The following is a 22,926-nucleotide window of genomic DNA, read 5'->3' on the forward strand; positions in this document are numbered from 1 at the left end:
GCCACACATTGCTGCAGCTGTGAACTCACATAGAACAGTGTTTTTTCACACTGCTACCACATTGAAGTCCCATGCCATGTTAGTATGGTGTCCTCATCAGTATCCAGAGTTGTCCCAAAGTAATGCTGACTTGTCACAAGAGTGTTGCAAGGGCACAACACAATGTTGTTTTCTAACATTCAGGCTATCCTGGTGGGAAACTCGAAGACATGGAAAACTGAATGCTCTGAGTTTTCTAGACTTGATAATTCCACTTGTATCTCAATAAATACATGCATTTAAAACTGGATTATGCTATTTATCTAAGGAAAAGGAATAACTGTAGCTGATTACTCTGAAAATTTTATCAGCCTTTTGCACACTGTGCTCTGCTAAGATTGGTGTGTGTGCCGGAACACCGAGTTTCTGAGGCAAAGCTGATATTTCCTTGAAAATTACTGCTAGTTTTTAAACTGGAAGGTTAGAAACCAAGTGAGAATTGCATAACTGCAGTACATTTTAGGTAGACCTTAAAAAAGAAAGAAGCCAGTTATTTTCAAAGATAGCAATTTAAAACAGAGGTGACTTGCAAAAGAGGCAGCGGGTAGGAAGGCATACATCTGTTTCCAAGTAATCTGAGAGATTTTTCCTTTGCATCTGAGAATATGTGGGGCTTTGTGTGCTTATTCTGAGCAAGAGTCAAAGTGGGTAACAAGGAGCTGCTTTCCAAGAGTTTGGTGTACATATAAAGTGTAGGCATCTTCTTTGGTGGTCTTTGATTAGTGGCGTCCAATTGAGTGGTCTTGAAGCCTTGTAATATAATCTTTATTTACAGTTCAATGACAGGGAAAACATGCTCAGTAGAAGTGTAGATTTAAAAAACCCAAGTTCCTATTAATATGATTATTTGAGGCTCTGTCTAGAAGTTCAGACTTTAGCAAAGAGTCCTGTACTGGTGGTGTTTAATGTCTTGATTTCCTCAGGAACTGTGAATTATCAGGCACCTCAAACAACTGTGGTACCCATATTATTGATTTATTAATTTGGAAGGTGAATCAGAGGTTGAGTTGTTGACCTTCTCTATATGTAAATAGTAGATTTATATTTTTATAGAGATTTTGACTCTTCTATAAATTTTATAGCCATATGGGAAATAATATGAACTATTCCTTTTTTAGAAAGGTTAGTGCAAGGTTAGGGGGCAGAGAGGGTAGAAAGTTCCTGGAGTTAAGGGAACAAAATTCTTAGTACAGATACACTAAATATCTGTGTTTTAAATTTTTGGTAGCCAGAATATTTGATATTTTTGCCCTGGAAGAACTGAAACTGAACTGTCATCAGCTGGATCTTTTTATTTACTCCCAATTTTGTCCTTGTTTCTCTGCATGTTTTTAATGTTGACTGATAGTAACACTGGGCAAGAAAACCTGGTGCATCACCAGAACAAGTGGTGTATTTAAATGTTTTGAAATGTTAGGGTGATAACTCCCTTCCTGATGTCTTTCTTGGGCCAAACAGAATTCCTAATAAGAGAAAGGGCCTTTATTTTCTTTTGCTGATGTTCAAAGCCTGTATTGAAGTCATTGTGTGTAAACTATTATAATAGCCTTTTTGCTGCTTCAGTGCATGTTTCTCTCAAAGATGTTGGCTGTTTTGGGAAATATTTAAAATTAAATAATTTGGTAATTCCAAGAGACTCTGAAGGGAAGAGAGTCAAAAATGAGAGCTGCGTTTGAGGCACAAATGAAGGAGATGGAAACCTTCTGAACACACCTATAGTTTTTGCTGCCTGTGTGGCAGGTTTGCTCAGTTTCTTTTACAACATGGGACAGTAATATAATGCTAACAAACAAATTTGGTTTAATAGGAAACATCAAAAATCCAAGGGATAACGTCTCATCTGTCAGTTCTTTCCTGAAACGAGACCCTTAAATTTGTAACAGATCTCTGAAGATCTGTTACAAATGTAATGTAATGATTTTTTTTATGATCACAGTTTTGAATTGATAGGGTTTCCAGCTGTTAGTAATTACATTGTATATCAGGCAATATTGCCTCAAATTTCACTGTCTTGCATCATAGTAACTATCACAGAGTCTCTTTATAAATGAAATCATTTTCCAGCTGCTTTTTTCCTGACCAGCAAAAACATAAGAGTTGGATGTATTACCTGTTTTTTCATTCTATCATGGGTGATTAACACCCATATGAACCCAGCTCTGAGAGTCTAAAAATTGTTCCAGACTTTCTTAAAAGCACCTCCAAATTAGTTTTATTGTTTAAATGGATGCTTCACTTTCTCTGTTGGTTCTACTTTCAAACAGACTGCAGCACATTATGTGATGTTGCAGTTACTCAGCTGCTTGTAGATTATGGTTGTAATTACATGTGTACAAGTGTATGTTTGCACTTGTTGTGTATCTGCTGATGTAAACTGATTGAATTTTGTGCCTTGAAACTGCCTGAGCCTGTTTATTTTCAGGCTAGATTAAAACATTTCCAATGTGTCAGCAGGGGATAATATTCTTCCCTTAAAGAGTGTCTCTTACTGAGGCTAAATGAAAAAGGAGCAGGTAATGTGCTGTATCCAGTGGTGGCTTTTTTTTAGTTTGGGTAGAAGCTCTAGGTTTTTAGATCAAGAAAATTGCTGATGTAATGGCATGGGTGTCAAAGCAGGGTATGCTCCTTCTGCATTTCCAGATGGTACAACAATGCAAGAGAAAACTGAAATGAGTGTGCTCACAGTTCCTGTCTGGCATTGAGAAAACGTGATGGAGATTTAGTCTGTAAAATCATATTATGATCTTTTTGCTAATGCTTATCACTGTTTTATTTGGCTCTCCCCCACAGAGGCAAGCAAACTTGTCATGTCATATGTAGCTGCTGTGTGTGGAAAAGGGGCAGAGGTTAATCAAGTAAAAGAACAACTTTTGCAATCGAATCCAGTCCTTGAAGGTAAGAATCTCACAGAGTATGTGTGAGCATATTACCTGTGTGTGTACTGGTGTTCCAGCTGAGCTGGTTTGGAAATGGTGTTTTGTTTTTATTTGGTATCCAAAAGCATAGGAGATGCTTTATGTGGATACAACTGCAAGATTTTTGTCCAGCTGTGTGTAGGTTTCCTTGAGAAGAAAATGGTTTCCCTCGTGAAGGAAGGACTCAGGAAGTTAGGTCATACTTCCCAGCCTCCTCCTGCTGCTCTCAGAGGGCTTAGCCTTCTTAACCCTGCCTTGATGATATTTGTCTGTATCAAAAGACTTGACTTCAGGCCCTCTGATTCATTTCCTTCCAAATCATACTATTATAGTCTCTAGTAAACAAACAACCTCTGTAAGGCATTATTTCTCTTTTAGGGAAAAAAAAAAAAAGGGAGGGGGGGATGAAGAAATGGATCTTCGAAAAAACTAAGCTGATCCATATGCATGCCTGTTGTTCCCTGAGATTTATTGTTCCTTGGGTCTGGTGACTGTTGGCCTGTTCTTCCTGACAGCTGCCATTCCTGCTTTCCCATGAAGGACTTTTATTTTTTTAATTAGTAGTTTTAATTTAAAGATGTTGGCTGCCAGAAACAGGATTTTTTTTTTTTTTCCTGGAGATAGGATATATGATCCTCAAAGCTTGCAGTTCTGTCCCATTGTCTAATAATTGCCTTCAGAAGTTCCTCAGTTAGCATTGACTTATTTTGATCTATTGTGTCAACTCCTGGCTCAGTCTTTCCCAGAATTTTCAAAGCTGTTGTGGTGCTGAGACAAAGTCAGTTGTCAAAAGACAATTTTGCTTTATGGCCAGATCATATGTGGTGTTTGTGAAGACTGGTGAGCGTCAACGTTGTGTTTATTGCCTTGCTTATATGTGATGAATTGGAGTCTATAGGGGACAAGGACTCTGCAAGTGAGAACTGAGGGAAAAGTAAAAAAAAAAAAAAAAAAAAAAAAAAAAAAAAAAAAAAAAGAAAGAGACGAGAATGCAAGAAATTGGGGAACAGGATGGTATTTGTAATAAATAAAACGTGGTATTTGTACACAAAACATAAATTGTAAGCAAAGACTTGCAAAGAAAGGATGAAATGTTGCCATTTAAGAATAATTGAAGTGCTGGATAAGCCTTTCTTTGACGATGGGCTGTGTTCCCCTTAAAGCTGAATGGGGGGATTGCAACCCTCCATTGTGTTGGGTTCACAGAGAAGAGCTGTGTTGTTTTCCCACTGTTCTGGAAGCAGATTTCAGATACAGACACAAATGGCATGGTGGGTATGGAGGCTTTTCTTGCCAAAGCTAGATCATTCCCCAGGGACTGCCAAATGGATTTGACTTCTTGTTGGTTTGTGAAGCTTTATTTTAATGCAAGAGGAATCAGCTAAGCTTACTGAAGATTGCCTTATCATTTTAAGGTGCTATTTATTCTACTTGATGTGCTGGTAATGCCTGTTTACCTTTTTTTTTTTTGGAAGGTTGGACACTGGCTTATTCCATAAAGATTAAAAACTGAGCAAGCCTGGCTGCTTATATAGGTCTTAGACAAAAATTAAGCATTTGTGGTTAGATTTATTTTTCTTTGGTTATGTAGTTCTGTTTCAGTCAAACTGCAGTGCAAGAAAATGACTTAAATGTTACATATGCATAATTTATCTTATGGGATTATTTTTATTAAACTACAGTTGCTACTGTAAATTAACTTTTAGAAACAATGAACTTTAGGGAAAACCAAGGAATGTGTCTCACACTTTATAATGGAACATTTGTGCTTGACTCCATGCAGTAATAAATGACTTTACTGTTCAGCACTGTGTTTAAGAAAATGCAGCTCAGAGATTTGGTTGTTGAAAAGATGATTTATTGCAGGGCATAAGGATTTTAAAAACAATTCTTTCACTTATCCTGGCCTTTAGGATCAACAAACTTTTCATTTTGGCTCTAGTTCTTGGGTCAAGAATAAGTCTACTCATGCAAGTTTGTGGAAGCCTAAAGGCACGTATTTATTTTTGTCCAAAAAACATTGACTTGACTTGATCTTCAAATATATATATGTTATGTAAATAAATACTGGGATAAATAAAGTCTCTTGTTGGAAGCAGGAGTGCTGTACCTAATGATGGAGGGGACACTCCTGTTTGACTCCATGTGCTTGGACAACGTGTGAGTTTTAGTGCTTGAATTGTCCTCCGGTCTGAGTTCTTGTCCTGCCCATGCTCTAAGATGCTGACTGTCCATCTGAATGCAGCCCTGGGAAGTCCTTCCTCAGAGAATTTTCATTGTCATAAAACTTGAGCTAAAGAATTTCAAACCAAACTATTCAGAAAGCTAGTTTAGATCAAGCTGAAGACAAACTTTCATTGTAAATCTGACTGATTTCAGCTGCTAATATTTAGCCTGAGGTAGAATTAATGAGTTGAAATGGTGTAAATAAATCCATTTCAAAGCATTAATTAAACTGTCCTATGCAATCAATTTTTAAGTGTCATTCTGTAATTTCCTCACCTCTGGCCTCCAGCTTTTAACATATTCTGGGATCTAGGATTCATTTCTTTCTCTGAAATGAAAAGGAAGAAGTATTTCCTGTATTAAAAGTTATTTGGGTAATAAAATTGTGGATTTGTTGATTCAAACCCTAAAGATGTATGTTTAATATGGGTACAGTTTTGTTTTGGAACCATTTCCTCTTGTATATTTTCCTTTAGCTTTTTTAAACAAGGAAAGTGTTGAGACAAAACTTCTTAGGTTTTTGTAATTTGTGATCATGTCTCTCACACTCTGACCCCAGGGACTGATACCCATACAATGAACAGGGCCTCATTTCTCAGAAGCCTGTAGTTTCTCTAAATATGGAAGCAGACTTAGATATTTTAGCATTTAAATATTTTTTTTACTGATAGATTTGCTTGTCGTGTTTGTTTTTCTCTTTTTCCAGCTTTTGGAAATGCCAAAACTGTGCGGAATGACAACTCCTCTAGATTTGTAAGTATTTTCTTCAGCCCTTTTCCAGGAGTGTGCTGTGCTGTTGGCTGTTTCTGTTTTGCCATGTATCTGTAAAGAGGAAAGAAATAATTTGGGGAGCTTTCTTGTAGCTGTCTGAGGACCGTGGTGTTTGAGGAAGGTAAAGACCTTCAGCAACAATCAGTATTTCATTTTCTCCATTTTATTCTCCTTCCCCAGTGTGTTAGTAGGGTACTATTAGTGATGCCTCTTAAAAGATGTTTCACCTCCTTGCCAGAAATCTTGTTGGTTTCTGATATGGGCATGGAGTTCAATCGGATATCAAAGTAGAGGCTAAAAAAGAAAAAGCCAAATTAGGATGTGGCAGCCTGTGACTGGATGAAAACATAATTACAGTGCAGCTGGATTCTTTATTTTTCTGGCACTGGTGGCTTTAGTGTCAGAGACCATGTGTCCAGCAAGTAGATCTTTCCATGTGATCTTGTTTTCCATTTATATGTATATGGATTTTTTTTTGTTTAAATGACTACTTTAGGTTCGTATTTGCTTTCTATAATGTCTCAAAATGTGTTTACAACTTCAGTTTTAATATGAATATTTGTATTTTTTTTCTAAGTTCTTTATAATCAACTAGTTCAACCTTTTTTTGGGCATGAATGAGAAATTATCAGAATTGACAGTTGAAAGAGCAGAAAAGTTGATGCTAGAGTTGAGAGGTTCAGAAGCATGAGTACTTATCATAGTTTTTCCTGCTAAAATCAGAAAGCTGAATAAAACCCTGTCATTTGCTCACTTGTGTCCAGAAGAGTAATACTGTGAGATGTGTGAAGTTGACATGAGAAGGAAAATCAATACACTGGGAGAAGGGTGTGTTGTGAGTTAAAGCAAATGGATAAAAGTGCTGGACATCATGAGACTGGAGAGCCCTTTTTTTTCCACTTGGGAGATTTCCTGCCCTTCCCTTCTAATTCTCAAGAGCTGATGATGTTCCACATGGCTGTGAATGCTCCTTCTGCAGCTCGTTGCCTCTGATTGTGAACAGAGCAAGGGATCTTCATCACAAGTGTAGGGCCAAAATTTGGGGCACCTGTAGAGATTTTTAGTGGGTTGTTTTTGTTTTTTTTTATTAGAAAGGGTAAGAAGACTGCAATTATCAGATGTGACACTACAGAAATGATGAACAGACAGCCCGGAAGTCTTCCCAGGACAAAGTGGAACTAACAACTATTTTGCCTTTCAAGTCCTTGCTTATAAACACTGAGCTAAAAATAGTTTTGGAAACACCCAGCTATCTCAGTCCTTGGGAAATGAAAATTTGATTATCTGATTTAATTTTTGTATCTCTGAAATTTGAATCAGCTCTGAATTAACCTTGAACAAGACAGTACAGGAAGGAAAATAGAGTTTAAGTAGAGTCAATCCAATCTTGACAAAATACCCAGTAAATTAGAAAGTATCTTTGAGTGAGTCAGTGTAAAGTGCTTGGTTTTTTATGTTCTGTAATAAAAAGTAAAATAGAAAAATAAACAAAACCCAATCTCATCCTAAATGTGCTGAATAAGGAAGTATAAACACAAGGCTTCTCAATGTACTGGTTTTGTCTTAGAATCTTAGGTTTGGGTGGGAAGGGACCTTAAAGACCATCCCATTCCAACCCCCTGCCATGGGCAGGGACACCTTCCAGTGGACCAGGATGCTCAGAGCCCTGTCCAAGCTGGCCCTGAATCTGCCCTGCTTCTCTGGGCAGCCTGTTGCAGTGCCTCATCTGCCCTGACAGTGAGCAGTGTCCTCTGTTCAGTACATGCCAGAGGGTGGAATTTGGCTGAATTACTTCCAGCAGCTTTTATCTTTCTTAACTCCCTTGCCAACGCGAGCAGTGCTGCTTTTGCCTTTCCCGCACAGCCTGTCCGTTTTGTCACTGTTAAATGTAGCTGTTACTGCATTAAGCACTTGTCAAATAAATTAAAACAATCCAAAGACCGGAGTGATCTTCTGCGATGTGGAAAAGTCAAGCAGGAGTCAAGGAAGCGCGCTGCGCCAGCGCGGCTGGGACTGAAATGGCTTGTGCGGTGACAGCCCGTTAATTGTTGCCTCTGGTCTCCTGAGTTACAAGGGAAAGAGTTCAGTGGGAAAAATCCATCACTTTTACAAGGCAGGCACACGCTCAGGGACAGGCGTCCCGCGATTACGAGCGGCGCTCGCTGCCAGCCGCTGCTCCGGGCCAGACGGAGCGGCTCTCCTTCAGCTGCCTCGGTTCATGCTCCCACAGCTCCCAGAGAGGAAAGAACTGCTGCCTGCAAGACAATTCCTCCCTGCATCCCTCAGTCAATGAGCATGGCGATGCCGGAATGGCTACAGGGATTGTTCGGTGTTCTTGGCACTGGGATGGAAGTTTGTATAATGTGCGTTTTCTTCGTAGAACCTGAGAAACTGGGCAAGTTACTGGGTGGCTTTACAGACCTGATTAATTCATAAAAATCCCTGGCTGTGATAATGTCTTAGAAGATTTGAATGATTTTATGTTTTTCAAAAATGTGGCAGATTGTCAGATCACTCTTCTAACCTTTTGACCAACTACCTTAATGTCTTGGGCAGTTTTTCTTAAACAGAAATTATAATCTTAAAATCTGTTGCTTTCACAGGGAAAATACATGGATATTGAGTTTGATTTCAAGGGTGACCCACTTGGAGGAGTGATAAGCAACTGTGAGTATTACTTTTGATATCAGTTATTGGTATATTCACAGATTAAAATGCTTTGTATAGAAAAGAAGATGGTTAAATTATTGAAAAGATCATCTGTGTTAATCTAATAGAATCTCTGTCCATCATGTGATAAATTCTGCATTTTAATTTTATTGCTCTTGTGGTGCTGAATTATGTACCTTAGAGTAAGTAAGAACAGATTTGAAGAAGTAAGCATGAATATTGAATTTACTGTGTTACTTCAAAGGTACTGAGTAGTGTATGTGAGTCTGTATATTGTCTCTGGAGCTGGTAGCAGATGCATATGGATATCTGAGGGTCTTTTATAGTTTTGAATCCCTGGAATCTGTTGTGTTACTAGGTTTGATGGGTCATGTATTTGTGGCAGGTGCTGTCCTGTAATTTGCAAGGGTGCAGAGTGTGCTGGAGATCACTTGGACCCGAAGCCATGTGTACAAATTTATACACCTCAAAGTGTAAGAGAAAGTTTATAATGAGAGGATGAACAGCTGTTGAATTTAAGGAGGCAAAGGTGGTCTTGGAGCTTGCTTTATGACACCTGTAGCAATTCAGAAATTCTGAGCAGCTCTCTGTTGGGAAGAAAAAGGCTGGGAACTGAATGGCAGCCCAGAATGCTTTGACTTGCTTTTCTTTTGAGGGTTTAAGTGCAGCTTTTAAAATAAATTCCTTCTCAGCACTATATAAAGCCATATTTGTTTGGTTTTCTTATTTTTAAAAGGGGAGGAAGAGGGCAGTGAGTGACTATACTAGGTGTCACTGACCTAGCCTTGACCTCTCTTTCCACTCAGCCAAATTCATTGCTGCTTCTAAAGATGTGACTTTTGACACCATTGGCATTTTACTGGTTGTGAAATAATGAGACTCACCCAAGGTGAACTGTACTCTCCATATATAACATAAACATTATAAAAACACGGTGAGGGATTTTTCACATAAATGTAGGTTTTGGCTTTTTTCAGAGGGCAGACGTTTTTTCTGGACCAGGTCACCTTTTGGAACTTTGCCTGAAGAGCCTGGTTTTTGTGACAGAGTAGATCTTGAAACTCAAATTAGTCATTATATAAGTGTTTATGGCTATCTATTAGCTTTGACATTTGCCAGTCAACAAAGTTAGAGGCCAAACATAATATATTCATAATAATTAAATGTGAACAAAAAGGTTCTAAAGGGCTGTTATTTGTTTCTTTTTATTTCACATTCAAAATAGATACGTAAAAATGAACCCTCCTTTGTCAGAGTGGACATTTAAGAGTCTGTCTTTGAAAGTACTGCACTGAGTCATGTAATTAAAATATTGTGTCATGTCAAAAGGCAGTCCAAATAGTTGCTCTGTAGTTTATCTTCCCCATCAATCTCTGCATGGTGTAATTATAACATTACATGTAATTGTAGTGATGTGATGACATATGTATCAAAGGGCAGACATATTTTTGGATCTATCTAAAATATGCCTATTTTAGGCGTTCTTTCTGTCTTGTCACATGTAATGAATATCTAATAGCAAGGAGATTAATTTCAGTTTAAGAATTAAGACCTGATGTGTAAGCCCTGTTGTGGAAAAGATGTTACTTGTTGAACTATGAAATGCCTCATCCTTGGCAGGGAATGTCACAGGCAAATACTGGGTTCCTGTAGCAGCATGTTAATATAGCTCATCTTTGATTAAATGTTTGCAAAATTTGGTAGTCCATCCAGCTCTCTTTGAAAGAGATTTTAAATTCTCTGCATTTTCAAAGCAAGTTGGTTGTGCTGCCTTAGATCTTTTCCACACGTCTGCCACACAATAATTTCTTTTTCTGTGAGGCATCATCATTCTGAAGATTTTGGGGGCCTAAATTCTTTTACACCACTCAGAATTTACTCTGGTTTAGGTCAAAATCAGGATTTGTCTTCATAATTCATCAAACGGAGTCAAGTAGCAGTGAATTTTCCTATCCTTAAAAGGGAAAGTATGATTATAAAAATATTCATAAATATTCTTTTATTTCTGACTGTCTGTTGGAAGATGACATCATAATGCTTTAGTTGAACTTTAATAGTTGTTTCTGACCAACTTGATTTCCAAACCTCAGTTAAGGTAGTGGGCTTTTTGTGCCACAGCCTATGACACCAAGATGTGTTCCACAGTGTGAGTGCCTCGGAGCAGACACAGCGAACATCTAGGTTATTTTGGTGGCAAGAATGGTAACCAAGATAAGCTACTAATTTCCTCAGGCTGGTATGGATAGGCAGGGACCCATTAGGCTGAAAGGTCTCTTTTGGAATGGCCTGTTCTGCCCTGCTCTGGAATGCTGTGAAGCTCTGTGGAAGGCTGCTCACTCTGCCTGTGGTGACCCTTCAAGGAGTGGCTGATGCTGCTGTCACCTTCCCTCAGGCTGTTTTCCTGGTGCCCTTCACTGAGCCCCTGCTTCTTGAGGAGGGGAGTTAACCTAGGAGTGAACTTGGCACAGGATGGAGTTAGAAGGTGGAATTATCATGGCAGTGCACACTGCTTGTCTGCCCTGTCCAGTTTGCAGCCAGTGGGAATGTCCAGCTGACAGATCTGAAACATTTAATGTGCCATAAACAGAAGGGTAAATCATCTTTTGACTAAAATCAGAATGCAAATTTCATTATTATGGAAGGGATTTGTGGCATCTATAAATTCAGAACTGGTATGTACCCAAAGTGAAGATAATGTTGTGTTTGAACAGTGTAAAATCTGTGCAGTCTCTTTTCATGTATGGCAGCTCAGATCTTCCAACTGTGCTGGTTTCCAAGGAAATTGATATACTGTTACATCATCATGAACAGTCAAATGGGGAATTTGAAGTGATTGTGATTTATGCAAACTTTAAGTATTTTTCTTCAGTCAGGATTGTTTCCCCCCTTGGAGTTCAAGGCAGTGTGTGTGGCATTTGTTTGATCCTCTGCCAGCAGGTGTGGGGGTGAGTAGGAGGGTGAAGGAGGCTGACTGAGGGGTGCTGTAAGCCCGAGTTGCTTCTCTTGCCTTTTTGTTAGCTTTCTGTGAAGATTCTAGCTCGTTTTCCTGATGGGTGGGAGGTGCTGGAGCCCATGTAAGGTGCTCAGTCCTGATTCCAGCTACCAGCCAGCCCATCCATTCACTGATGACCTGTTCCATGTGCATGGGGTTAGGAAATTCAGACTGCTCCTGTGAGCATTGCTGAACATGAGACCCTTACTGTGTTGCCACCTGGGACTGTAGTCATCTCATCCCTGTTTAGTAGCAAACATCAGTCCCTACTTAAAGGTGTGCTGCTGCTTTAAAGGGCAACTGCAAACAGGTAAATAGCATTTACATTTTCTCTCTCTGAATCGAGGCTGAGGTGTGTCCAATCGCTGCTGTTGCAATGGACAGTCTTGTCAGCACTTTTGCACTCAGAGGGCTTTTTTCCAGAGCACCTATAAGTAAAGGCAGTGTTGTAGTGTTGCTTTCAGTTGGGTGTAATATTGTGGAAATAAATTACAGGAAAGATCAATACTATTCTTATTTTCCCATTTATTGTAACTACTTTGTTACTGAGGATGAGAGAGAGGAGAATGGTAGTTTCTTTTCCACCTGCAATTACAGACCAATATATATCTTATATAAAGTAGGTATGTTTGGTTTTGAAGTAATAGGTGCTAATTGCAATAGCTTTTTTCAGCTCTAAAATATGACTCTTTGTCCACAGATGCTGCATTAATTTTGTACTTAAGGCAGTGTTTGTGTGCACACTTGGTTTGTTAGTTTTGTGACTGGTTTTGTGTACACTAAATTTGATGGCTGAAGGGGTTTTGCATTTAGTACAAAATGATTCACACTCAACATGTTTCACGCTTACCATAGTCTAGATGTTTTGAAAAGCATGGATCTCCCAATATCTTTCCCAGAATTTTTGTAAGTCTTAAATTTTCATGTTTCACCTGGAATTTCCTGCTGAAAAAGACCTGGATTTTAGCTTTAGGTGATCCTTCCTAATCTGCCTAAGCCCTTCAATGGTTTAATGATTAACTAGGAGACAACATTGGTGCAGGTTGAGAAGTAAAGGACAGGCAATGCCTGATCTGGAAAAGTCATTTTTAACCAGCAAAGTATCTTTAGAGTCCAAATAACAAGAGATTAAGAAAGGGCCCTGTTTTGCCATCTTTTCCAATAACAGCATGAAAGAAATCTATGATGTTTATCTAAGGCAACAACTTTTTATTTTTGAAAAGCTAGCAAAGTGATAATTTTGCAACTTAGTCTTTTTTACAACTTGTTTGTTCATTTTAAAAGTCAGAAGTAATTACCCACTCACTGAGAAATCGAGAGCCTGAGTTGTTATGTGGTTGCTGCTGGAAAGCTCCTTTGCTTAGAGAAATATTGCACAAACTGGGCAATTAGACATTATGGGAAGAGATACCCATTCTTGTTGATTTCCTTTTTGTTTTAAATCTTCACTTGTTGCAACATCTCCCTTGGTGTTCCTCTGAGCACATTTGCCACCATTTAGGCAATGGTTTTGCCTCAACTAGGAAGAGTTTGAGAAAGCAAACCACAAACTATATTAAACATTCTGATTAGCTCATTTTTAAACATCATTCATCCCTTGAGCAATGAGGATTTAACACTTAAAATTATGCAGTCACTGTCGATGCACATACTGCCTGTTTAGTAGTTTTTCACTGACACAATTATGGATCAGTTTATCCAAGGGAACATTACTATGAACTTGGTGGGAATAATAGGGAAAAGTTCATGAGAAAATTTTAATCAATGACTTTTATTGATAACAGCTAGATAATCAAGGTAGGAAAAGAGAAAATGTAATGTGGCTGTAGAAATAAGCTGCTGTCACCAGAACATGTTCTGTAATTTTGGTTGAGCAGCTAAGTCTCCTTGGTCATGGCCATTTGAAGACACTACGGGTAAAATCAACTTCTGTTGGATGATTTAAAATGTACCAAGGTGGTGTAACGTTTTTGTTTTACTGTTGACTTACTTCTTTCTTAAATGTTGATTTGATTTCTAGTATATTTAGAGAAATACAAATATCCTACATTTTTCTGCATCACTCGAGTTCATGGGTCAAGTAACAAGAAAAAAAAAAAGTAAAGTTGTGCATTAAAGCTTGCAGGAGTGTTCAGAATCTTCTTTCTTTCTTTCTTTCTTTCAATTGTTTAGCAGAGTGCTTACACAGATCTCTTGCATTTAAACAGTGATATCTTAATAATAATAATAATAAAAAAAATCTTCAGAACCTGAGGCCTGTAGCTGGATTTTGAGTCATCTGAATGGATGGGTACTCAGACAGAAATGTTTCCAAGGCTGAACTTTCCAAGGCAATTTAATTTTTCCTGTTGCTTTGGTGCAAGCAACAAGTTAAACGTTCCCATTGAAGCAGAAGCACTGTTAGATAATGCAGAAATATTACCTAACCCATAAACACACCATATGTAGTTCTGCATGTGCTCTCCTGATAATTCTGTATAGCCCCTCTACGTAATTCACATAGACCATGTAACAAAATGCAATGTAGAGAGAGTTTGGGAGAGGTTTTGGTTCTGTGGCTCTTCACATAGATGAGCACCATCTGTCCTCACATTCCGCTGTCGACAGGATCACCACGTGCAGCAATCTGAGGTGCAGCTTTGTCTTTCCTCTTTGGAGGGGTTTGATCCAGAGAACTGGCAGTCTGGTGGCAGCTCACACAAAAATTACTGCCAGTGCAGTGGTTGCATTAAGAAAAAGATATATGGTCGATTTATTAAAATGCTAATTAGGGCAGAGGGAAGAAGTTTTCTGAAGAAGCGGGCAGATGGTCTGGATCTGTCCTACAAGTCGGATTTCAGTCTGCATGTAAACAGAAAGAAAAGGAAAAAAAACCCCAATGAACACATATTTGAAAAAAAAATTGGCAGCAACTGCTTTGTTAAGGAAAATATCTGATTTTCTGACAGTTACTGCTTTTTTCCTCAATTATGAAGGTGACAGAATATGGAATGTTAGGGCTTTTGAAAACTGTGAATTGGTTAACTTTGTTGCTTCTAAAAATATATAAATAAGATAAGCTGGTGAAAAAACCAGTTATCCTCCTAAACATAACTAATTTTACATACATTCAGGAACCTGTTTTTTTAATCTGCTGGAGGCATGCATGTAATTAGAAGGCTTACATACAATATTTCACCAGGATGTGTTGCTGGGCATTTATGACAGCATTTGAGTAAATTTATGGGTAGAATATTTTTAAACCCAAATACGCCAAGCCACATTGCTTCGATATCCTTTGAGAATACAGCCATTTCCTGAAGTGTGTGTAGCCACTGTGGGAGCTGAAGTTGTTTATTTTTTTGAGATTAAATTTGGCTGTGATCAGTTCCAACGCTTGCCTGGAGAGCCTTCACAGCCAGCACAGCTCTGAACTGCCTGCTCCTCACCTTGCCTTTCCCAGCCCAAGTATTAACACTTGGATGGGGGATCACCCTCTCTCTCTCAGCCTGTAAATACTTGAAACCTGTAAATACAAGCCTGTAAATACTTGAAATCCTACTGTTAGCCAATCAGAAGATTAATAATACTGTCTGAATTTTGTCATTGTTGTCACTGGTCAATTATTGGAGCAGAAAGTAATTTTTGAATCTGACTCACTGTAGTTTAGGTGGAGGAGAGACCCCAAAGACTCGTGCAATTTTGTGGGTTGAAGTTACTTCAGATCCTTCAGAAGGGTCTTTATTTCCTCTTCCATGAGAGGGGAGGTAATTACAGTGGGCAGCACAAGCAGCAGGCACTACCTGTAGCCAGCAGAAATAGGAATACATGTATTGCACTCCTCTGGTCATGGAGGGAACCCCGGGACAGATCCACCCTCTCTGGCTAAGCTGTGCTGTGCCAGGGGGCTCCTCAGCTGCTCCTCTGTGGTGGGGCTGGGATGAGGGGGTTACAGCACAAAGGTTGCTGGCCTAAGTGCCACCTCTGACTTCCCAGACTGCTGAAACTGAACAGGCTCCACTTCTGCAGGAATGAGAATCTGAGAAAATGTGTAGTAGAATACACCTCAGGTATTCCAGCAAGGAGAAGTGTTAAACAACCCCATGTAATGACTTGGTGCTTCCCGTGTCTTTGTGAAACCTCATCTCACTTTGTGGATGTTCTGAAGAGTGACAGTTCTCTTTGGGAGTTTCTGCTTGCACAGGCTTAGAGAATGCTTAACCCCCAGTCACAGAGAGATGTGGGGGTGTGCCATGGGAGGTGTAGGGGGAACTCTTTTGCTGTGTTCTTGGAATGAGGCATTGGACGTCTCTATCCCCATGTCACTGAATATATGTAGCTTAAGAGAAACATGTGGGAATTATGCGTTTGCTCTCTGGAAAAATGTAGTTGCGCTAGTGAGAAAAAAACGCCAAACAAACCATAAGTTTTGTACAAAACCAGCAGGTCACCCTAATACCTGCCCAGACGTTCTCTTACTGCATTCCTCTTCCTTGTCCTGGAGTGCTGTGAACCACAGCCTTCCAGTGCAGTGCAGGCTGAGCAACCTTTGAATTGTCACCTCTGTGGTAAATGTGATGTTGAGTCTGAAGTGATTTGCAAGGTGTTACAAGTCAGTCTGCTTATGTTGCCTGCCTGGATTCCTGCCCTCGTGGGCAAGGCTTAGAAATGTGCCTGTCACTGAGAGCAGTCTTCCTGTCAAGCTACTCCATCAGTGCAGTGATGCTTTTCAAAGTGCTGCTTTTCCATTTCACTTTAGGCATACCAGGATGGAGCTTCTGTCAGCCCCAGTGGGAATTATTTCATAGTGTGATGCACCTGAGGATCACAAAGTGCTGCAAGATTATTTGGTTTCAATGCTTTCTTTATTTGGTCTCTCCTTTTCATTTACCCATCTTCCGTGTGCTTTGCCTGGTAATGTTTTGCCTCTCTTCAAACTTTCATCCACAGAGTCATCCTCATCAAGTCCTAGTTCTGTGGTGGTGCTGTAAACTAGTTAACATCTTTTGAGCACATTGCCTCCCTGACCTGAATTCTCTTTGCAGCTCAGAGACTGCAGCCTTTACCAGAGCACTTGGCTTGCCCCTAGCTCAAAGAAATATTGGAGATACATGATATACTATTATAAGAGTCATAGTTTGTTCTGGTTTGCTGATAGTGATATAAAGCAATGAAGTAGAGAATGATGGAGGGTTATATTAATTTTAAAGGGTTTTGCTCCAGCGCTCTGTCCCTGACCTATGAAATTTTTGTTTGTTTAGATCTGCTAGAGAAGTCTCGTGTTGTTAAGCAGCCAAGGGGTGAAAGAAACTTCCACATTTTCTATCAGATTCTGTCTGGTGCATCAGAAGAGTTTCTCTGTAAGTGTTGCTCTTGTGCCATGTTCAGATATGACCTTTCTTTATATTTAATGTGCTATTCCATGCACATCATCTTTTATGGGAAATGTGATATTGATTAATTTTTCACATTATTTGTGGTAGTATCATTGGTAATACCTGAAGTCCACATATGCTTTGATATTATCCAGATACCTGAGTCACAATTGGCTTAGCAATGTATTATAAACAAAATTGAAAACCTGTTCTTATTCAGAACACTAATAATGAAAAGATCCTTGAGGAAAATCCAATAACAGCCTATTCATGACAATGCTGATTCTGGGATAAAATTTCTGCTAACAAGAATGCTATTACTAACGATATTTTTATTTGATTTATTAGGCAAACTCAAGCTGGAGAGGGACTTCAGCAGATACAACTACCTGGGCCTTGATTCTGCCAGAGTGAATGGAGTGGATGATGCTTCAAACTTCAGAACAGTCAGGGTAAAAAGGAGCAGGGGCTGGCTGTGCACTCCACCCCAGTGCAGGGTTCTTATGGCCCTTGGTCTGTCTGTTCATGTAAGGCTGGGCTGAGGGGGTCACCTTTTCTGAAGGCTGACACTCTTCATGCTGGGATAGAGTGTGTTTGCACAGGGGAACATGGACACAACTAGGAAACAGGGTCAAGTTTCTGGAGTATTCCTATGGGAATACAAAAAGGACCAAAAAACCAAAAGCAGAATAAAAAAAAGAAAAAAAACCCAAGCAAAACTCCCCCAAACCAAAAAGAAACAAACAAAAAGAAAACAAAATAAGGGGAAAAAAAAAAGCCCAGATGCCTTGGTCAGATCCTGGGAAAAGTTATATTTTGTAGTGGCTTAGGACATCAGTGACTGAGCCTCAGGGACCAGGTGATGCTGACCAAGTCGAAAGAAAAAGAGGACTGGGATGATTCTCAAGAGGATTTACTGTCCTGTTTTTGCTGGGCTGTACTCAGGGACAAGAAGCATACAGGACCTTGTTACCCAGTGCATGCAGATATGGCTTCTGAAAGTGACTGGTCTGAGAAGACAAAAGCACCTGTTCATTTGACTGGGAAAAATTGGGTTGAGTTAAAAACTAAATTAAGTGGCTAAAAAAAGTATAGCGTTTCAGAAACCCAGATACTGAATGAGCCCTAGAAGTGGACTGGACTGAATGCCAGCTCCATTTTCACACCTCCTGTGTATTTAAAAACTTACTTATCTTAGAATAGGAATTATACCATATACTTCTAGTAGCAGAAGTGTTCATAAACCATTTGTAACTAATGCAGATAAATGGTGAATTTTCAAGTGTGATTTGTTTAAATGTAAATGCTTTTATCTCATAATTTTATTTGTCCCCTTTCCAGAATGCAATGCAGATCGTTGGGTTTATGGATCATGAAACACAGTCGGTTTTTGAAGTAGTGGCAGCCGTTCTGAAATTGGGAAATATCGAATTTAAGCCTGAATCTCGTGCTAATGGCCTAGATGAAAGTAAAATCAAAGATAAAAATGGTAAGATGAAATTAGTGATGGGAGGAAAGCCAATAATTTGTCTGAAGTCATTATTAGTTTTGTTGTTTTTGCAGACATACAATATCCTTATATATGAAATAAATTAGATTGTTTCCAGAGCTTGCCCTTAGGCAACCATGGGCTGTATTCTGTGCCATTTCAATCGTTCTGTTTGAAATTCCAGAAATTATTATTTTCTCCTTTTTTTCTCAGTTTATTAGCACTTTGTTCTAAAATGTCAAATAGTTCTGTGCCTTTATGTAGCTGCTTGTTTTTTCTGCAGTGGAGGATTTTTGTTCTTTTGCAGTACCTCAGCCTTTAGAATCAGATTCATTCGGTGATGTTTTTGCAGCTGATGTATTTTGAAAGTTCATTTTCATCTGAAAGTTTTTCATTATGAAAAGTAGTCTGCTATAAATGGAGAGAAGGTTTGTTCTCAAAAATAAGTGGATAGGAAGTGCTGTCAAAACCAGTAGCTCTGTTTCCTTGCCCTGCCCACATTTTTTAAAACTTTTCTTGACAGGGTGGTGGGGAAAAGAGCGTGAATTTGGAATATTTCTGTTGAGAAGCATTTCGGGAAAATACCCCACTTCTTAAAACTGGTAGTTTTGGGGAAGAAAAAGCAATAATGAGGAAGGCTTCGTTGTATTTACACTTTGCTTTTTCTTGCTAGAACTCAAGGAGATCTGCGAGTTGACAGGTATAGACCAGTCTGTGTTGGAGAGAGCTTTCAGCTTCAGGACGGTTGAGGCCAAACAAGAGAAAGTTTCAACAACACTAAATGTGGCTCAGGTAAATAGAGGTCCTGATTTAAAAGGCAAAAATAATTTTGAATGGAATTTTATTCTGCATGGTTAAATCATAACTCCCTCAATAAAAGCTACAATTAAAAGGCTGCACTGAATAAATCACAAGCACAAGTGTGTTTTTTCTTCAGTGGATTCTCAATGTTAAGAGATACTGGATGTGCTTTGGTTTTGTGTGTGAATTACTTCCAAAAGATGAGGAATAGGCAAAAGTTGAAGAGAATGAGAACACAAGCAGTCCTGCACAAAGCACATGTTTCAAGTGTTGTGGCAGGCTGTTTTCATTAAGGGCAACTGCTGTAATTCCATGTGAGCTGTCTGCCCCGGGCTGCTGGAAAGCCTTTGCTGCCAGTGTGAATTCATCTCCCCGTAACGCCGCAGAGCCGGGGTGGCTGCCACCTGTGTCTCATCAGCTCAGGCTAGCAGGAATGTGGCTTCTCCAGCTGCAGCTCCTCCAATCCCTTCGCCTAGGAGTAGGATGGGGGATGTGAGCCTTCAGGGAGCAGCTGGAAGAGCAGGAAGGGGGCTGGAGTGCCCTGGTTGTGGCTGCTGGTTCAGTCAGCCAGAGGACAGGGCTCCTGTGCCCACTTAGGCAGAGCCAGTGCTCCCTGTGCTGGTTTCACTCAGTTCATAGCACCTTCAAGATATGTCAGCAGCAGGAAAATGTTTGGCTTAGGCCAACATTTATAACATTTTTCTTTTTTTTTTTCTCTTTAGGCTTATTATGCCCGTGATGCTCTGGCTAAGAATTTATACAGTCGACTGTTCTCCTGGCTTGTTACCAGGATCAATGAGAGCATTAAGGTATTGTTGGTTTTTGCTTGTAAAAACAAAAAGAAGAAAAAAAAATCAATAGAAATCCTTTAAATTAAAGTGGACAGTAAAACTGTGTTTGCAAATTTCATTTCTCCTGGCTGTACACTGTTGCACACAAATAACCATATCACAGCTCAACAAATTGCTCTCTGCCCTGTTCTTAAGCTTATAAAAATACTCACATTAAGTGTATTTTGGGAAACCATACTTAACATTTTACTTTTACATTATTTAACAGCCTACTTGTGAGATACATTCATTTTCTTGTGTCCCAGGTATGCTATGTACAGATGACTGATTCAATGTTTAATTTTGTTTAAGGCGCAAACAAAAGTGAGAAAGAAGGTAATGGGGGTGCTGGACATCTACGGCTTTGAAATTTTTGAGGTAAGGCCTTTATAATGGTAACCATTTAATGAGAGAGCTCTTATTAAAGCTTAACAGAGTTGTTCATGAATTCAGAATATATGTAATTTGACTCAAGTGTGTCATGCCTGACTAAAATAAATCCAAACAAAAACCAGTAGAAAAGTAAGCCAAAGAGAGATGTCTTAACATGTCTGGCAACTGAACAAAAATCATGGAAGTCAAACTTGTGTTTTCACACAAATAAATATTTATGACGGATAAACTAAATATATTTTGTTGTGATATACATTCTGAGCATAGGAAAAACTCTGGCACTGTCATTTCTGCCCTGAGGCATTTTGTGGATGTCTTTGAACAAGCTGGGTATCCTGAGAGGGGAAAAAATCCAACCACCCAATGAAAACTATTAGGTTTTTTCCTGTCAAAATTAAATGAAGACTTACATTGCATTTCATCTCAATTCACTTAGATAAATACTCTGTACCTATTCCTAGAGAAAGATCTGTGGCTCACTGCTGTTTGTTTACAGCAGTATTTTTAGACTGGTGGTATTTTGAAACAATCAATGAGGAGTTTTTAATTGGGTTAGAGAGCATCAGGGATAGGGCATTTTCATAAATCTTGTTCTGACAGCTTTTGTTAAGAGATTTATAGATCTTGGTTGGAATCTGTATGTGTTTAAACTAGAAACTCCTATGAGGAGAAAAAAAAAAATCAGTAGAAAACATGCAATCCTGTCCCTCTTCCCTACATCCCTCTTAGAAATCTGGGGAGGGTGTTTAAGCTCTTTGGAAAAGGGGAATAATCCAGAAAAGAGTAATTGTTCATGTGAGGGTGTAAGTTTCATTGGAGAAGCAAAACATCCAACTGTGTGCAAATCAGAGCCCCCCTGTGAAGAGGAAGAGGAAAGCTGAGAGCTGCCCCGAGGGCTTGCTGAGCAGGCTTGTGTTTGCATTAAACACAGGAGCATATTTATGAAAATATCAGAAGATATTTCAGGTGACTGCACGGGGATCTTGCTGCCAGATCTCTGGAGAGCTGGTCCTTGCAGTAGCTTTTAGGAAGCTGGCACTGGGGTGGTGCTGCTGGCACCCTCAAGGCAGGACTTGTTTTCTCTAGCTCCCCTGTGTTTGGTTGGGTTAGACATGCACTAGGGAGTGGGAGACAGAAGCTTGCACCAGCACATGAGCCAGCTGGAGGATTGTGTTTGTGGGATGGCGTTCCAGAGACAAGGCTGTTTCTCGCCTTGTGTAATTTTGTGTAATTTTCATCTTCTCTGCATTCAGCCTCTTAGAAGGTCATAAGTAAGTGGCTGAGTGCAGGAGAAAAATGGAGAAAAAAATCCCAGGACTCTTTTCACTAACCTGTCATACTAAATTACAGAGTAGCTTTCTGAAAAGCTGCAAATTCAAAAGTTTTAAAATAAAGTTATTTTTATAACTTTATAAAGGAGTGAACAATAACTACCCTGTGTTTTATAGGGTAGTTGCTGTTCACTCCTTTAAATGCCGAGTGTTGTTTTTTCCTGGAAAAGGTGGGGAAGGTTTTGCCCTTGAGGATCAAGTTCATCAGTACATTCATACAAGGTGTGACTCTCTCTTATTAGTTAAGACCCATAGTGAGAATAATAGCCAAGCAGCTTGGTTCAGCATCACAGAAGTAATTGAATTCTTGTTTAAATTTAATTATGTTAAAGCAACTAATCAAAAAATAAAATTTTGACACTATGCAGCTGCATAAGTCAAGGAAAATTTAATAATATCTTAAGATTTATAGCATAACAATTCAGTGGAATTTGAAGTGTTTTGCTGTGTGGTACATTTGTAAACATGATAGCCAAACATTCAAAATATTAGTTAGGTATAGCTAATGACAGTAACATATCCATCTAATTATAAATCAGTTAAAACCTATGACTAAAAATGTGCAGTACCCTCTCGCACCTAATTCTTCAATCATATTTTGATTTTCAAGTCTTCTCCTGAAAGTTAAAACTCATGTCAGCTCTACAAAGAATGCTTGTTGGCAAAAATGCACTTGAAAGGCTTCATCTCTAAATTTGTGCCTTTTAAATGTGCAAGCAGTTTGATGTGCTGAGGGTAGAAAGGCCTACATTAATCATGTTTCTACTCAGGAATCAGGTAAGTTTGTCATTACTGTGTGGCCTTTGACCTGAGGTGGCCTTGTACCCTTGAGACAGAACATGTCAAAACCCACAGGAGGTACAGCAGGAGTATTTTAAATACATGCAAAATATTGACACAGGAAGCTCAATACCATTGGAATAATGGTAAGCAAGGAATGTGTTTACTGAAGGGTGATTTTTACATCTTAATTTTTTTTCTTCTTTGTTTTTGAGGTTTTTGTTTTGTTTCCTAATGGGCAGGGCACAATATTTTCCAGGCTTTTTTTCTGTTCAGGATGATTCTTTGGATCATCCTACTGTTCCTTGTATAAGAAGAGTGAATAAGGAAATTCA

General features: G+C 39.1%; 1 protein-coding gene across 4 annotated transcripts in view; it reads left to right on the plus strand.

Moving 5' to 3' along the window:
- The window catches only part of MYO1B (myosin IB), a 200,390-nt gene that overhangs the window by 141,592 nt on the left and 35,872 nt on the right, over positions 1-22,926 (plus strand). For all 4 annotated transcript variants that reach the window (XM_066322539.1, XM_066322538.1, XM_066322540.1 and 1 more), the window contains exons 5-13: positions 2,830-2,934; positions 5,887-5,933; positions 8,555-8,618; positions 16,854-16,952; positions 17,316-17,419; positions 18,309-18,456; positions 19,130-19,248; positions 19,980-20,066; positions 20,400-20,465. In XM_066322539.1, the coding sequence (XP_066178636.1) occupies positions 2,830-2,934; positions 5,887-5,933; positions 8,555-8,618; positions 16,854-16,952; positions 17,316-17,419; positions 18,309-18,456; positions 19,130-19,248; positions 19,980-20,066; positions 20,400-20,465 (839 nt within the window). The remainder of the gene's footprint in view (positions 1-2,829; positions 2,935-5,886; positions 5,934-8,554; positions 8,619-16,853; positions 16,953-17,315; positions 17,420-18,308; positions 18,457-19,129; positions 19,249-19,979; positions 20,067-20,399; positions 20,466-22,926) is intronic.

The sequence above is a fragment of the Sylvia atricapilla genome, chromosome 7 (genome assembly GCF_009819655.1).
Source record: "Sylvia atricapilla isolate bSylAtr1 chromosome 7, bSylAtr1.pri, whole genome shotgun sequence".
NCBI classification, from domain to species: Eukaryota; Metazoa; Chordata; class Aves; order Passeriformes; family Sylviidae; genus Sylvia; species Sylvia atricapilla.